This window comes from Melospiza georgiana, chromosome 1, assembly GCF_028018845.1.
Source record: "Melospiza georgiana isolate bMelGeo1 chromosome 1, bMelGeo1.pri, whole genome shotgun sequence".
NCBI lineage: Eukaryota > Metazoa > Chordata > Aves > Passeriformes > Passerellidae > Melospiza > Melospiza georgiana.
The window spans coordinates 115,624,549-115,642,086 of NC_080430.1; the positions used below are offsets into that span (position 1 = coordinate 115,624,549).

At 36.9% G+C, this 17,538-nt stretch overlaps 1 protein-coding gene across 1 annotated transcript in view; it reads left to right on the top strand.

Moving 5' to 3' along the window:
• Positions 1 to 1,219: 1,219 nt before the first annotated feature.
• RP1 (RP1 axonemal microtubule associated) overlaps positions 1,220 to 17,538 on the top strand; it is a 164,839-nt gene continuing 148,520 nt past the window's right edge. Inside the window, 4 exon segments of the mRNA XM_058025257.1 lie at positions 1,220 to 1,628; positions 1,665 to 1,858; positions 3,242 to 3,417; positions 16,196 to 16,355. Coding sequence (XP_057881240.1) covers positions 1,220 to 1,628; positions 1,665 to 1,858; positions 3,242 to 3,417; positions 16,196 to 16,355 — 939 coding nt within the window.

Here is a 17,538-nt window from a genome sequence, read left to right on the forward strand (position 1 = left end):
ATCATCTTATCAATTTCAGAACAGATATATGCAGTATTAAAATAATCAGAATATTGTTTTCCATAGCTTCATTAAAAAAAAACTTGGTACCCAGAGATTGTTCCAGTAATCAATATGGCAGCTATATTAAGATTACATCATCAAAGAATTTAACTTATTTTATTCTGATGACAGGTGTTCCCTCGTCATGTTATGTAGCTTTTCAGTAAAAGTCCACTAAAACGGATTCCTTGAGTCTAATTAATTGAAAGTTTTTACCCTGTGTTCCAGTGAAAATAAGCCAATAATTAAAATAGTTATTTTAGTCACTGAAAGGGTTGTCATTACAGTAGCTATATTAAGATTGGATTAAAATGGAAAGATTGGTGCTCTATTTACAAGCATGAAGACTGTCAATACGATTGTCAGACATAATTTGTTGTTTAGAAGACAAGTTTTTAAATGTTTTCACTTCAAGGCTACTACTTCTGAAGAATACCTGAATTCTTTGTGTCTTTTTGAGGGACTTAAAGGCTTTTCTTTCACTAAAAATGCCTTATTTTGTCAGTAGTTTTTTGTCTCAGTAAATGACTGTTGTAGTAGATATGTATTGTGAGACATAAAACTTGTAATAGAAAAGCAAATAATATGTCAATTTATGATAAAACTTCACTCTAACATATGTTTTGGGCCTTATTATTGTAGAGATTACAGTTCCATAAATCAGGAGACTTTTCTTACCTTTCATGGTTTTGCCTTGGTATGAAACTAGTATATAAGATCAGACTGAATTGTAATTTCTTTCAGTTTAGCTATTTTGGACTAAAAAAATGCATGTACTATAGCCCAAATTGCCCCCTCCTAGTAAGGACTTTTCTTAAAAATCTTAAATATGAAATATCATCAGCTTCATGCTCAAGAAAGGATGGACTGACAAACCACCTCCTTCTAAGAAAAGGTCTCGTGTACCAAAATGATAAGAGAATTGAAATTACATTGGAGAGTTTTGGGAATACTTGCAAGTTGAGCTATGCTAACTTAATCTGACAGTATTGGAGCCTTTGTGGAATTTAGTGATAACAGCTTGAATCCATTTAAATCCAATGATTTTTGGCACAACACGCTGCTGTTGGTTTCTCATAAATCCTCTTCCTGCACCTTTCAAAAGGTAGATCATATTTTTACCAGTCACAGAGGAAGTTTTACATCCATCTCCTCTTTCTTCCAGATTGCTGGCAAAATGAGTGAAACACCTTCCAGCAGTTACTCGGCGAATCATCCAAACTCCTCGGAGAGTGAGCAAAGTTTATCCGCACGCCATTTCAACGTTACCGAACCTGTTGTTGCAAAACGGATTTGTTTCTATAAAAGTGGAGATCCCCAGTTTAATGGGATCAAAATGGTTGTTAATAGCAGGTCTTACAAGACATTTGATGCCCTGCTGGATAGTTTGTCCAAACGGGTCCCGTTACCTTTTGGAGTAAGGAATATTAGTACACCAAGAGGGAGGCACAGCATCACCAATTTGGAGGATCTGGAAGATGGAAAATCCTATATTTGTTCCCATCAGAGGAAAATGAAGCCCATCAACCTGGAACAGGCCAGCAAAAAGCCACTGCCCTGGCAGATCAGCAGGCCTGTCAGTGCTCGTCGGCGAGCTGTGCAATTAGCACGGCAGAATGAAGATGGGTTTGGCCATCGAGAAAGCAGAATAACAACTCCCAAAAAGATGCTTGTTTTCAAAAACGGGGATGTAAGACTTAGGCGCACCGTAGTTTTGGGAAAGAAAAATACACAAACATTTGAGGCCTTTCTGGACTATATGAGTGAGTTAATGCAATATCCAGTTGCAAAGCTCTATACCACTGATGGCAGAAAGGTGAGAGAAAGGATGAATACTGACATTTTTTTTTTGGTGATTTCTTCTAGTATATTTTAAATAAAAAAGAATTTGTATCCATGATTGAAACCTAGTCCTGATGTATGATCTAGATGCGCTAGATTTCAAGTGTTTACCTTCTATGCTTTTTTCCCCTTCAGAAGGGCTACTGGCTTGGAGGAAATATACTGGAATCTTGTGAACAGAGAGAAGTTAGTGAGGACACATTTCATTTTAAGCAAAAGAGAAAAATTAACAATTTTTTTCTCTCTTACTCAGACCTCTTTAAGGCATGCTGCCAATTCTGTACTTTTATCCATTTATGCAAGAGCTTCCTTTAGTCTTAATGATATTTATCTGGGATTTTTAATGTTTTAGAATACGGTAAGTAGTATCTAATGTCCACATGTATTTTTATTTTTGCACAAATGCAGAGTGCTTTGCCATCAATGACTTGGAACTCTGACACCTGATTGCCTATCATAGCTTCAAACCATAGACCAGGTTCTGTACCTCTAAACTCAGATGGTGCAGCACTAATAATACAGATTTTAGTCTCACGTGCTGTCTGTATAATTTCATCTCAGTGTTTTTTCTGTCTGTTGTTTAACCACAGAAAAGCACTTATGTGTTTATGGTTGCACTTAGCAGGCATCTAGAAAGAGAAATCTGTGCCGAACTCTAAGAGTTCAAAAGAAATCTCCTGCTTGCCCTTCACATGTTGAAATTGTATATTAGGTTGGGAAACCATCCATATTACTTACAGGTTAGTGAAGTACAGTTTGTAAGCCTTAATTTGCAATATATTTTGGGACATACATTTAAAACTGTCAGACAAGGCTCTGAGCATTTTGATCCAGTCAGATCTGCTTTGAGTAGAGGGTTAGACTGCATGACCTCCAGAGGTCTTTTCCAAAGTATGATGCTCTATGGTGGTCTCCTGTTCCTTTGTGAAAGTATTAATCAACTGCTTGTGCTGCATTCTGAATTTTTCCTCCATGTCTTCATACATTTGCCTACCTCCAAATGCATATTCATATTTCATGACTATGAGCAGTCACTGTGCAACAATAAAAAAAAATTACATGTCTAAACACTTAAATTTTAAGAAAATTTTGATCTGTTTAAGAAAATTTTGATCAAGTTACTTCTTGAAGTAATTATCTGCTATATTCATATAACTAGATACATCCTCACAGAAATAGGAACTGCCTTATAGGAATTGAAAAATTAATTCCATGCTGTGATGCATATTTAATAGTCTACTGCAAATGAATGTGGAGACTAAGGAGTGAAGATATTAAAGCTTGAAAGAGATGAACCTCTTACATTATTTTTTGGTGGTTACTAATGCAGAGAATTTAATATTACTTCTTTTTCCAGGTTCCTAATCTTCAGGCCCTGATATTGTGCTCTGGAGCTGTAGTCGCAGCGGGGAGAGAGCCTTTTAAACCAAGCAATTATGAATCCCTTGGGTATTTGCGACCTGCTAAATTGCTTGGAATTGGAAATCGTGTGTACCCAAAAGCAAATGCCAAGTCAGAAAGTGAAAAGAGTAAGTTCTTTGAATTAATTTGTATTTTAATAATTTGTTTATCTCTCTCAGCATAAGACACAAACAGTGACAATCTTACTAGGATCAAGGATATTCAGAAAGGCCAGTTGAAACTGTTTATATCTGCTGTGACTCCTCTATAGCTTACAAAAGATCAAAGTGTTAATTTTCTTTTTAAAATGCAAGTTTCTGCTAAGTACTCAGCTACTATGCATATTTTGTTTCTGATAGACTTAGAACATGGATGAAAATTTATGAGTATATTTCACTTTAATTCACTTGATTGCCATTGTTATTAATTTTTTGGTGTCAGAATTAATAACAACAGTGGTAAAAGTAAAACCTCAGGCTACTTCAGGGTCTCATTGAATTGCTTGGGCAAAACTTCAGTTTTCAGAACTTAACAAGTGGAGGTTTGGCTTGTCATGACTTACTCTTCTTCTCTTGTCGCATAAATAGGAAAACTAGTATAGCATCCATCCACTCACAAATTCATCATGTCTTTGAAGCTGCTTTTGCCTAAACAGAGTGTTGTCCATTCCTATATCCTCATGGCTGTCATATATACTTTTTAATAAGTTTGGGAAAAGATTCACAAATATGTACTCTCTCTTTGGTCACTCACCGAGTTGCTCCACTGATAAGATCAGGAAGAGTGTGGCCAGTGGATGAGCAGGAAAGTGAGGAGCTCCTGGAGAGAAGTCAGGCTAGATGAATAGCCTAAGGGAAACAAAATCCTGCAGTACCACATCTTTAAATCCTATGGGAATTCCTGACATTAGAGCATCCTGTAGGGCTGAGGTGCTGTCTGCAGGAACTTCCTTAATCCAGAGTACTGTCTACTCTTGCTACAGATTCATGCTGTACTGGAGAACCCAGGGAATGCTGTAATTGTTACTGTACTGGGACTTTCCACAGTAACCCTGACAGTGTCGTGGAGCACGTTAATATATGACATTTGATTTCCATTTGCTTGAGGGAGTTCCATTCACATTCCTTGCAGTTTATCATCTCCCCACCAGGCTATTAATTTAAGTTTTTTTCAGCCTTCACGTACTTTGACTTGCACAGCTTGAGACCTGTTTGCAGAGCATAACTAATGAGTCAAGAGAGAATGAATAAGAACATTTTGAGAATGAAAGTTCTGCAGAAACAAAAATCCTACCTAGATTCTGCTTTGAGACAGAGCCTTGCAATTGTAGAAAACCTGAGTTATTGAATATGATTATCTCCTGCTTCTGATTCTTAGTCAACAGCAATCACAGAAGGAGGGAGGAAGAAGCAACCCTCTTTTTGTCTTTAACCTGAGAATTTAAAAAATATTGGGTGTAGGAGATGTCACTGATGAAATGAAAGCATGGAAAATGAAATTTCAGCATCTTTGTTCCAATTCCATTTCCTGAGACAGGGAAGGCGAGATTTTTACTTTGTGAAGCATAAGTTCTGGTCTGTGTTAGACGAATGAGTACAAACCTTTGTTTCTTATTCAGTTCATGGTAAAGCATCTGCTCAAGAAGCTTGCAAGGCCTTTTGCCTGAAGTTATAGACATGTTTCTATAATGGCAATATATTACTGTAAAAGTATTGATGTGAAATCACTTAAGAAAACAAACAAACTTAAATTCAAGAAATGTAGATAAGTTAATATTACATGTGTTAAATGCTTTTTGCAAGTCAGACCTATATATTTAATGGTGGATCATATATATATATATATATATATATATATATATTTAAATATCGTAGCAGTTGTTCATACCTTTGGGTGGGCATACCTGCACGTTTCCCTTGCATGTGTGGAACACCTTGGAAGACAGAAAAACTTTATTCTTATCTCATGTTCTTTTAGCTCTCAACTCTTCAGTGACAACTATGTGGGAGAGATGAGATAAAATTTTTAAAAGACCCAAGTTATTGCAGAGTAATTAAAACATATTGTGGGAAAATATACTGTGTATGCTAACACATTTTGGGCCACATTCAAAAATGATTGAAGTCTAGAAGTATTCTTTTAGGCTTTGCTGAGTTTTGCACATTGTCTACAGTACAGATACATAAATGTGTTCCAAAATGTCATGATTTAAGTTCAGATTTTACAAGGAGTTAAAGAACTTCAGTGTTTCCTTCTTTACAGAAGGTCAGAGGATTGGATATGAACCCTTTAGTCACGTGTCAGTGACACTACAAAGAGTAGTTACTAATGCACTGTAGATTGTTAAATTAAGCCCAAGAATGTATATATTGATCTTTACTGACACGTTTTAGTGATAACTGTAAGAACTAGTAGGAAGCGATATAATGATCACTAAAACATGAGGAGGAAGTAAAGCTGGTCGTTCAAAACCCGAACGAGTGAGTACCTATGAATCCTTTCAAAAGCTCAAGGCAACCTCAACTCTCAACTAAGTACAAAATGAGATCATCTAGTACTTTTTTAGGTTTGGAGCTTCAAATAAGACTGTAGTTCTGGCATTAGAAAGAACTTATTGTAAAAGAAAAAATAAGTAGACAAGGATTTAAATGCTTAATTCTTTATTAAGACTTTCTCATATTTCTTTCTCAGAAAACTTCATAGATGAATATCAAGATAACCCATGTTTTTTTTCTGTACTTTCTAATGCAAAATAAATAGAAAAAGAAAGTATGTAAAATAACAAGCTCCATTAGCATCTTTAATACTAATTTTTCTCCTTTCTTCTTTTCCTTTGTTGCCTGTCCACTCACTGTCTCATCACCTGGATCCTTATCCGTGGTTCTTGCCTGCTCTACTTTCTGTCTACCGAACGAATCTGTATTCTTTCAATGTGATTATGGGTAGTGAGAGCTGAAATGGACTCTAGTTCAAGATCTCAGATATTCTCAGTTTCTTCCGATAAAGGATCCAGCAATGATAACAACTCAAATGATAACAACTCAGATTCTTCCTATGTTCTTGACAGCCATAATGGGATAGGAGGAAATCGGTCAGTTATTGGTGAAGAATTATCTGTGGCACAGTATCAGGATGACATTGAGAAGTCTGTTCATGTTAACCAAGATGGCAGTATCACAGTGGAAATGAAAGTTCGATTTAAAATTAAAGAGGAAGAAACCATTAAGTGGACAACCACCGTAAGTCGTGCTGGCCTTTCTGATGACAAAAATGTCTCCATCTGCAATTCTTCTGCAATGCATGTGGGAGACTGCTCATCCAAAGTAAATACATCAGACTGTATAAATCCAAAAGATGCTCCATATTTGAAGAGCTGCAATAAAGGAGAGGAAGACTCGTTACAGCAATCCAATGAAGAAATGTCAGAAAAAGAATCAGAATCTGATTTGAAAACTGCTGATTGTAATGTGTCTGAGAAGAACAATTCTGCAGATTTAGATGTAAGCAATGTACCTGAGGGAAATATCAAGCCTCGCTTTTATAGGCCTCCCACCCCTGGGCCAAGGCGTGTTAGACAGAAGAAAGCAGTGGTTGAAAGTGTCACCTTGGTATCTGAGAAAGAGGTTCAAGAAAAGACAATAGGACAGTTTTCCTACAGTGAGGAAGTACAGAATGGAGAAAAAACATCTGAGTATTGCATGGTAGCTCATTCAAGCAGAAAAAAATCAAGTGTCAGTAGTCCAAAGTTTAATGAGATGGGTGACAACGGTTTATTAAAGCTGTCTTCAGAAAATGTAAAGGAAGAAATGCTTTTTAAAGTAAGCCACAAAAGTAGTGAGCTAGTAGAAACCACAAACAGGAAGACATTAGACGTGCCTAATGAGGATGAATTGGTACAGAATATATTGGAGAAATCAGTTGTGGAACAAGGTACATACAGTAGTTTAGTATCAACCTCCAAAGCTGACATCAATGGTTTCATGTCATCGTCAAAAACTTACCAGACAGCTAGGCCAGGTACAGCAGATCACATCCATAAGTCATGTGATATTAAACAAATAAAAAGATCAGTGAGTTCTTTCATTACATACTCAGAATTGTGTCAGTCAAAAGAAGAAATAAAATGCCAAGTTGCTGATTTAGTAGGTACTTCTCAAGAGTCAGTGCATTCAGCCTGTGCTGGACATAGCCAGATGAAAATGATGGCACCTCCATGCAGTAAGAGTTCTTCTGAGAAAGTAAATCAAACAACTGGATTCTTTCCTACTGTTACTGAAAGTGAGAATCAAACCAGTGCCATGACTGAATGTATGAGGACAGCACCCATTGAGAACAATGAGTCTGCATCATCCTTCACCAAAAAGAAAAAGAAGAAAAGAAAATCATCAAGCTTTCTAGAGCAAGATACATATGAAAGTCAAAAGCATCAAGAAATTTCAGGGATAACTAGCAGTGAGGGACTGCATATCTCACAGGATTCCACAGTAGATGCTATTGATGAATATTCTGAAATGCCTCATAAAACAGGATCTGAACATTTTGTAAGAAACAATGATGGATCTGCCAATTCAGACAAAACCATAAATCCTGAAGATGATTTTGATCACCAGGACTCAGTGGAGCAAAATGGATCATCATCATCTAATAAAAAAAAAGGAAGTAGTAACAAGAAGTTAGCCAAAGTAAAATTGAAGTCAGGCAAAAAAAGCAGTATCATTTCATCTGCAAAGAGTGAAGATGGTCTAAAGACAGCTGATTCGAACAACGAATCTGAACACAGTCAGGGTACATTTAGTATTGAGAAAGAAGGCCCACATCTTATGACCAGTTCTTTCAAGCAGACACCTGACTCATCCGTGACTTCAAAGCCATTGTCAGAAGTGCCAAAGCATCTTATCTTTGAAAAAGAAAAGGAAAAGAATAATTTGGAACATTTGCTGTCAAAGAAAGAGAAAAAGCAAAAGATGATGAAGAAAAATCTAGGTAAAGGTGTAAATAAGAAAAATATGTTAGAGAGTGTCATTACGCTAGAGGCTCTAAACCAGGAGGATTTTCAAGAGAAGGTTGCTGAGCATTCGCGTGAAAACTATGTCCAAACTTGGCTGAAAAATTCTTTCTCAAATTCTGTCTTGCCCCCTATAAAGAAAAAAGAAGGGACTGTAGAGAGTAGCAATGCCTGTTCTTTTCCTGAAGAAAATAGTGATACTTCTATAGAAAAAGAAGCTAGATTTATCACAAATAATGTGCATGTAACTGGAAAAACACATCTACTTGAAGATAATCTAAAAAAAAAACCTTTAAAACCTATTGGTAAATTGAGAATTTCAGAAGACTCAGCCAAAGATTCAGATGAAAGACAAACTGACTCTTTGATTCATTCTAGTACATCTATACTAGAAGAAGCCAACTATTTACTAAAGTCGGAATTTCATCAGGATAGTAAGCTGCATTTTTTTCATGAAGCACATGAGAATGATAAAAAGATGGCAGAAGTTGACATTCAAGTTACCAACCTATGTCAAAGAAAAAGATCTGAGGTTGCTGTTCAAGCTGATTGCACAATTGTCAGTGAGAAAATTGGAATTGAAGTTCAGAATAATTGCATGTCTAGCATGTTGCTGCATGAACTTCAGTCAGCCTTGCTTGGTCTGCAGAAAGGACATAGTGGATGCCTTGGAAAATCTTGCAGCTTTTTGGATCTCTCTCCTGCAGCTTTTGGTTCTTCCTCCAATGCCCTCTTAGCTTGGCTACTTTTACTGAATCTGAGAGAGAGTTTGATTGGCACAATCACAGATGATATGCAAAAAAATGCCTGTGGCTGTTCTGAAATATTTACGCAGTTAAAATGTCTGAAACAAACTGCAACTCTAGAACAAGCTGATGAGCTGAAGGCTGTCTTCTCACATCTCCAACAATCAACAGAAAATAACTTAATACACTTCAGGAAGGAACTTGAAAAGCAGGGCTCCACGCATGAGAATGTGCCCACATCTGAAATTCCTAATAATACACATTTGCATGAACATGAAGAATTAGTTGAACCTTGTACTGTGATGGACAATGTCAATTCTGAAGAAGCTCTAAAATTAACTGGGGAATCAGAAAGCTGTTTTGATATAGAGAAGGATCTTTGTAAAGAAACAGAGGCTTTAGACATGACTGCTCCTGAAACACTAGATGGTCAATTTGCCAATACTAATTCAAATACCTGCAGCCTTCCATCAACTGTAGAGACACCAGAAAGAAATGAAGAAATGCCTGGTAACCTATACGAAAAAACTCAAGATATATCATTCACTAATGAAGAGTCAGAATCTTCAGTAGAACCTAACTCCACAGTTCATAGTGTAACTTCTAATGATAACAATTGTATTTTAGATCAGGATACTTCTGAGTTAGAAGGGGAAAAAGGTGTTGCACCTGTTAGTACTGATAAAAGTGAAGATGAGGATGTTGATCCAAAGTCATCAGATATTGACAAAACCCCTAAAAACCAATCTACACTAGATGCTGAAACTTCTCTAGAATATAATAATGAGGACTATTCTGTACAGGGAGACAAAGAAGATGCAGAAATATCTGAGGAAACCTCTGAGAGGTTATCTACAGTCTCTCCCTTATCATTTCGTTATGAATCAAAGCAAGTTACAGAATGTGACATGACTGAAGGAGAACAGAAATTGCAAGTAGAAGAACTGGAGAATAAAATGTGTTCTGACAGCTCTCAATTAAAAAAATGCTTAAAAAGTCCTGCTACTTCAGATTGGTCAGATTACAGACCAGATACTGAAGAGAGTGATAATAACTTTAGAGCATCCAGTGACTTGACCAATGAAAGTGGGGAGGAAGCACTTGAAAAACATTATAATACTGGATATGTCAAGAGAACTATCGAAAGGCTCTATGGCAAGACAGAAGCTTCATTTAAGCCCGACTTTCACAAAGGATTTCCTTATATGTCAAAGGTATTTCAAGCGGATACTGAAGGATTCCACTCTGCAGTGGGGGAAAAAATAATTTATTTTTCTCAAGAATCTACGTCTTGTTCTGCACAGAGATTTTCACATTCTTCACTACCATCACAAGAATATCCAGTAAAAGAAAACAAAGATGACAGTATATCAAGAAGAGAAAATACTCCTTTACCAACACCACAATCTGCTCTTAACAGAGAAGAGACAAGTTATACTAACGACTGCTTAGGGGAATCTCCAAACCAACACTGTCAACCTAGCATTCAGGCTAGTGAAGATGAAGGAGTATTGATAGATAAAGGCAAATGGCTTCTGAAAGAAAATCATTTGATAAGAAGATCACCACCTGAACGGATTGGAATGTATGGTAATTTGGATACAACATCAATTGAAAGTGATGAAGTCCCATACTCTCACTTTGGCAACCTGGATCAGTACCCTGCCCTTGATGAGATCCCTTCTTCAGAACTTGAAGACATGGTAAAACCCCCTGAAAATTTTTGCAGCTACTTCAATATGCCTCATAATAGTGATTCAGATCCCTTTCAGGATGAGTCAAATACAAAAGGCAAACCTAGTCGCAATGGCAAGATCCTTCCTGCACCAAACAAAGACAAGACCAATCCATCAACCATGGTAGGTTCTACTTCCACACAGGCTGACACCAATTTTCCAGCCTTTTCATCTGTAGAATTTAGACTGCCCGATAACAAGGTGCATCCTTTGGAAAATCCTTCAAATGCTGCACCCATACAGTCTCAGCCAACTAGTGTTAGTAATGTTGAGAGAAGTGCTCTTCGTGAAGAAGATTCTCTGGATAGACTCCATGCAATATGTGGCCAACATTGTCCAATACTTATGGTAACAGTAACACCAATTAATGAGGAACAGAGAGGGTATGCCTACCAAAAGGCTTCTGATATTGAGAACCAGCTGGGTCCATATCTGTTGGCCAAAAAGAGCAAACATTTAGAGTGGTCAGGTCAAGACCTGACAGACAAAAATAATTATGTGACTTTGAAGAATAACTCTATCAATAAGATTGTCAATAATATCTTTAATAGGTTTTATGTTGATAACACCTTAGATTTTTTTAGTAACTTTGGGATACTTGCATCCTCAACTTTGAAAGACACGAATGTTTTAAGGGAGTTACATATTAGAGAGGATATGAATGCAAACCCCATAGAAGCCAGAAATTGTCAAAATAGTGTATCCAAACACATACCCAGTGATCTTGTCACAGCCACAAATACTGAGCTACCCAATGGAAAGACAAAAAAAAGTCAAACTTTAAGAATAAATTTAATTTATATTGTTGAAGAAAAATGTTCTCCCATGCTGGCAGATTCAGCAGAAACCTGTCACTCTGAAACATTTCTGAAGTGTGACCCTTCCTTAAATAGCACTGAACATAAAGCCTCTGAAAATCTGAAAAACAAAAATGCCCTTCCTACAGAAGAAGACAAAGAAGAAGTAGTTTGCTCTTCTACAATGAACAGTGGAAACAGTAAAGATGAGAAAGACTTGTAATAAAGATCTTGGAATTTCCATTACATTAGATTAGTGACAGAATCTTCAGAAAAAAAAAATTCACATAATAAACTGCTATACGGCACAACCAATGAAACTCTCAGTGTGAATAACTAGACAAAAATGTCACAATTGTATATCAGTGCTGAAATACAAACATTAATTAATTTTTTACGGGAACCACTATATGAAGAAAAGTTGTACTTCCAAGGCAATGATTTCTTCGCTAGGAAATAGTTTTTCTGTGAAATATTATCTTTTAAGAGGTAGTGGTGTACCAATAATCTAATTTTAGAGAAATGTTGGCTGCTTTTTTTCAACCGAGAACTGAAATTTGAAATACCTGCCCAAGATTTAAGGTTTTTTTATTCCAGGACATTTGAGAAGGAGTTTGAAAACTGCCTTTCAGTGGAAATGCTTTTCCCAGAAGAAAATCAACAGATACGTTTAATTTTAAATGAAAAGTAGGAAATACTATTCAAATGCTGTAATACACTAACGAGTAGGAAACAGAAGTCATGTTAATTTTATATACATATACATTATAAAATTGCTGTTTGAGATTTTAAAGGCCAGCTGCAGAATATGTATGTAAGTAAATAGATTTTTCCGTGTAGGATCATCCAGACCCTAAATAAGGAGGCCTATTTAACTCAGAGGACACTTGAAATGGGGCATATTTAGGAACTGAGAGCAGAGACTGTTTGCAATGGACTTCCTGACTGCTGTTGCCATATTTCCTTCTGAGACAGCACCACTTACTCTTTAAATTGTTCTACATACGCTGAAAGTTTTAGTTGTGTGTTCTAACTTAACTTGTCTGTACTTTAGAGCTTATATTTGTGGTTTTGTTTTGGGTTTTTTCCTTTTGTTTGTTTGATTTATTTTTTTGTAAATATGTTGTATTTTGAGAATCCAAGGCATATGCAATATGTTCCAGGACCTTTCAATCCATTGTTAGAGTTATTTTGGATACCTGTTTACAGCATTTTTAATACTGCATGTATGTAGCAAGCACCTATATATGGTTTACAATTTTCAGTAAATGATGTAACACACAAAATTGGAAAATATTTAATGTGTATTGTGATTAGGGAGAGTGTTTCAGTTTTTTGGTTAGGTTTTAATTCCTAATACTGCACAGTACCCCTCTTCATTGTTAAGGAAGTCAGAGGTGTACCTGAAAAAAAAAGGTGCTGCTTTTCAGGTAGAGAATGAGATTTTGGCCATTCTGTACTCTTGAAGACCCTGTCTAGAATAACTAGCATGTACATAAGCCCTGGGTCATGATCCTTTGGTTATCCAGATTGGGGACATAATAAAAGGCTGACGTAAATTCCTCTTGGCCCAGAGGCTTTGATTGTGTCTGTGTGGGACTGAAGGCACATGGAAGGGAAGTAGAAGTTGGATGTGAAGCCAAAGGGGTTCAGCACAGGTAGGAAACCTAGCACTCAGTTTTTTTAGAAGTTTTTCCCCTAAATGAATGTTATATTTCTGTTTGAAGCTGTGTATACTATGTAATAAACTAATGTTATAACTCTAAAGCAAGATGTATTGTCTAATGTATGTCACATCAGATATCTGTGTGTTATTTCCTATACTGCCCTTGTTTCTCACATTCTTCTGTCCATCTCCACTTCTTTTGGTGTCCTCCTTCACTTGTTTTAGAACTGCTCCAAGTGACGAGTCTCAATGGTATTTTTTTCATCCTTTTACATGTTGATACAGAAATAAAACCTTTGTTTGAAAAATGCAACTCGAAATTGCTAGAATCCATCTGAATGTCATAAAGCACTCTGTGCTGTAAATAATGTCTAAATTATAGGTGAGTTAACAGCTATATATGTCTCCATCACTCACAGTCTTTCTGCTGGATTCACAGCACTCTGTGCTACACTCACAACACCTCAGTGTTTCCAGATCAAGGTTCAGAAGCCTTTAATCAGATCCTTATTACTGAGTTACTGAGGGTTACTGAGCAAACTAGCACTCGAAACATGACATGTGAAGTACTCCCTCAGGATACAATTAGCAGGGACCACAGCAAGAGGTGAAATGAATATTAACAGAAAAACTTGGTTTTTATTTCTGTTAACTGAAAGAGAAGGAATAAAATGGTCACCTCAGAGCAGGACAAAAGGTTGACAGTGAGCTGTACCATTCTGTCACAGGGTTTATATATTCATTAGTGGTACAGGGAAGATCAGAGAATTGTGAAATTATTTAGGTTAGAAAAGATCTCTGAGTCCAACCATTAACCCAGAATTGCAAAGTCTTCCATTAAGCCATGTCCCCAGGTGCCATATATACAGATCTAAATACTAAATACTTTCAGGGTTGGTGACTCAACATCTTCCCTGGACAGCCTCCAGTGCTTGACAGCATTTTCAGTGAAGTGATTTTTCCTATCCAGTCTGAAATCCAATCTAAACCCTCCCTGGTGCAACTTGAAGCAAAAATAGAGAATATCAGGTATCTGAGATGCACAGATAAAACAAAATTGCTTTCATAGTTAAGACTGGAGAAGGCTAAAGAGAGAACCTCACAATGCTAGAGGAACATACTGATTGAGAGAGGCAAGAACACCATGAGAAGTAATATGAGCTACTTTAATAGGATAGAAAAGTATTCAACAAACATTCTGGGATTTATAGAGAGTATGCCATATATCTGGAAGGAATTCAGTTTTTATCTTGCCATAATTTAAGAAGAAACAGCCAACATAACATATAGATCACAGTCCAGGGACTCTCAGTTTATCTAGTTTAGCTGCTTGCTAGAGGGAAATGACACAATTAGGTAAGTAATTCCATGTAATTACTAAATCTCATTTTAAATGTTTTTCTCTGTAGTCATCACAGCTTCCACTAGAGAGATGTTCTAGAGCTTGAGTCCTGCTTCTGATGTCTGTCATGAATGTTTTCTAGTTTCCAACCTCAGCCTACTCATGGTTAGTCTATATACATGTGTCCCAAAGCCACCACTGTAATTTGCTTAAAGTCTTTTTCCTCCTTGGTATTCATCAACAAAATCAGACATTTTCTCAAGTTTTTCTCTTATAGAAATCTTTTCTCTGTTTCTTCTAATCATCTGAAATGTATAAGGCATATTTCTCTTAATTATAAGGATGTCAGAGGAAAAGAAGACCATTTAATTGTTCAATGTATTATTATTAAACAAGTACCTTGACTTTTATAGAACTAATGATATTAAACATCATTAATCTAATTGCAATGTTGATCCACTGTAAGAGTTATGGGGAATAGTTAGTACAATTTTCTCACCTCGTGTCACCGATTAGCCCCAGCCAGAACTAAGCCCCACTCAGCTGCTTGCTTACTTCCCCACCAGCAGGATTGGAGAGAGTGAAAGAGAGAAGACTCATGGGTTGAGATATAGATTAATAGGTAAAGAAAAAGGTGCACACACAAGCAAAGCAAAACAAGGAATTCAATTCAGCTAATTTCAGCTGGATGAATGGTTTGGTTTGCAAGGGGCCTTAAGACCTATCTAGTTCCACCCCCACTGCCGTGGCCAGGGACACCTTCCACTTAGACTCCATCCAACCTGGTCTTGAGCACTTCCAGAGATGAGGCATCTGCAGCTTCTCTGGTCAAAATATTCTAGTGCCCCACCACCCTCACGGTGAAGAATTTTCCCTAATATCTAATTTAAAACCGTTCACGTTCAGTTTGGAGCCATTGCCCCTCTTCCTTTTACTACATGCTCTTGTAAATAGTCCCTCTCCATCTTTCCTGTAGGCTCCCTTCAGTTACTGGAAGGCCACCCTGAAGCTTTCTCTTTAAACCTGATTCTGTCAGACTTTCCTCCTGGCAGAGGTTCTTCATGCCTCTGATCAGCTTGCTGGCCCCCTCTGGATTTTCTCCAACAGATCGAAGTCCTTCCTGTGCTGGTAAAGCTTCAGTGTGTTCCAAAGAAGCTGCTACATCTGTGTAGCTGATCACACCTTTGCAGAGATACAGATCCTTTCTTAAACAGTTCTTTTTCAGCAGAGCTAATTTGCTTTCAGGGTTCCTAATGTTTAAAGTGATGGGTGTCAAGGCTGTCATTACACAGAACTGCATTGAGTAGAGCTGATATTTCCAAAGTAAGGAGAACCCCATATTTAATACAATATTTCAAAACTGTGTTTGAAAGGTGATCTACATTCATTCAAATTAGGTCATAGAGGACATTTAGAATAAAAGACATGAATGCAACCTGACGTTTCTTGTCATGCCAAACATAGCAAACTCAATATTTGCCTGCTGTAATTTTGTGAAATACATATTTCTGTATTCATTGACATGCTATTACTTAGAATTTTGATTACCAAAATGCATTTTATTTAAGAATCGTGAGTTTATGTAATTCAGCAGGTCTTTTTATCTTTTGATAGCTAGGAAATGGAATGTGTCAGTCCTCACCAGTGATGTGCCATCTGCAGGAACAAGCTCAAAGGTTTATATTGCATTGTATGGGGATCGTGGCAGTTCAGGTCCTATTTTTCTTGATGGAGAGAAGGGAAAATTATTTCAGAGAGGCAATGAAGACATCTTCACAGTAAGTAATATATATTCATTTTGTTGCCCTCTTGCTTCCTGCCAGATCGCATGACATTTCAAACTCTATGTGATAAAAAGGCAGCTTTTTGTATGTTGCACATATCTAGAAATGAGAAACAAGACTTAAATGTAGAGCTAAATTTAGTATCCTTTTCCAATCACTTATCCAAAGCTCATTTGATTCAACATGCTTGTCTGTTGAAGAACTTCTGTTTTATTTGCATTGTGCCCAAGAAAATACCAAGAAACATACAATAGCTAATTGTTTAGTTTGCAAATTTGAAACAGGGCTAAAATATTAAAAATTAAATGAGGAAGTGAAGAATTAGGATATGGAGTAAAATTTTAACCTTGTTAAACACCTGCTGTTTTATTGAAATACTGGCAAATTTTATACCTGTAATAAAACTATCTGAAACTACTTTTACTTCCAGTTACACAAACAAATTCCTCCTCAATTAGTCTTACATGGTGGTGATTTAGGTGAGCCAGACTAGGTCCTTTATCACAATCTGCATAGCTTGTGTGACTATAGACGATTGTCAGGGGTTGTCTACAGGTGTCTGCTACAGGGCCATATGACAAAGAGGTGCTTCCATCATTAGTATCCAGTGTAGCCTCTCCCCTTCTGAGAAAAGGTGTTTGATGCCAGCACTGACAAAGAGCTCACCTTTGCCACAGTCGCCCCATAGATGTTTGAGATGCAGGAAGTGCAGTTCTCCCTTTTCTCAGGAGAACCCAGCACCCCTGATACAGAATGTCATTCTCCATCCGTGATATCAAAACCAGTTTGAAAGGAGTGGATAAAACAAGCAAGCAGGTCCTGACAGATTAAAAGACCTTCTTCACAATACATGTTGTTGGCTGTTTCCTGTTGCCATTACTGAAATTAATTTCACCATTTAAGAGTAATGATGACTTTTAAATGCAAAATGTGGAGGAAAGTCCCATTGTTTGAGGTCCAGGATTCCTCTGTTAGGCAATACCCACAGCACTGAATACAACTAAGGAGAACCTACTCTGAAATGTATAGAAAGAGAAAAGGCTCTCTGAGTGCACTGTATTTGCACATAACTGTGGCCTATCCTTGCTGCTCTGCCTCTTTTTATTTTATAACACTGAGTTCAGGGAAATTCATGATACAGGTAACTCAGTTCATACCCTTCTATACAATGTCAATG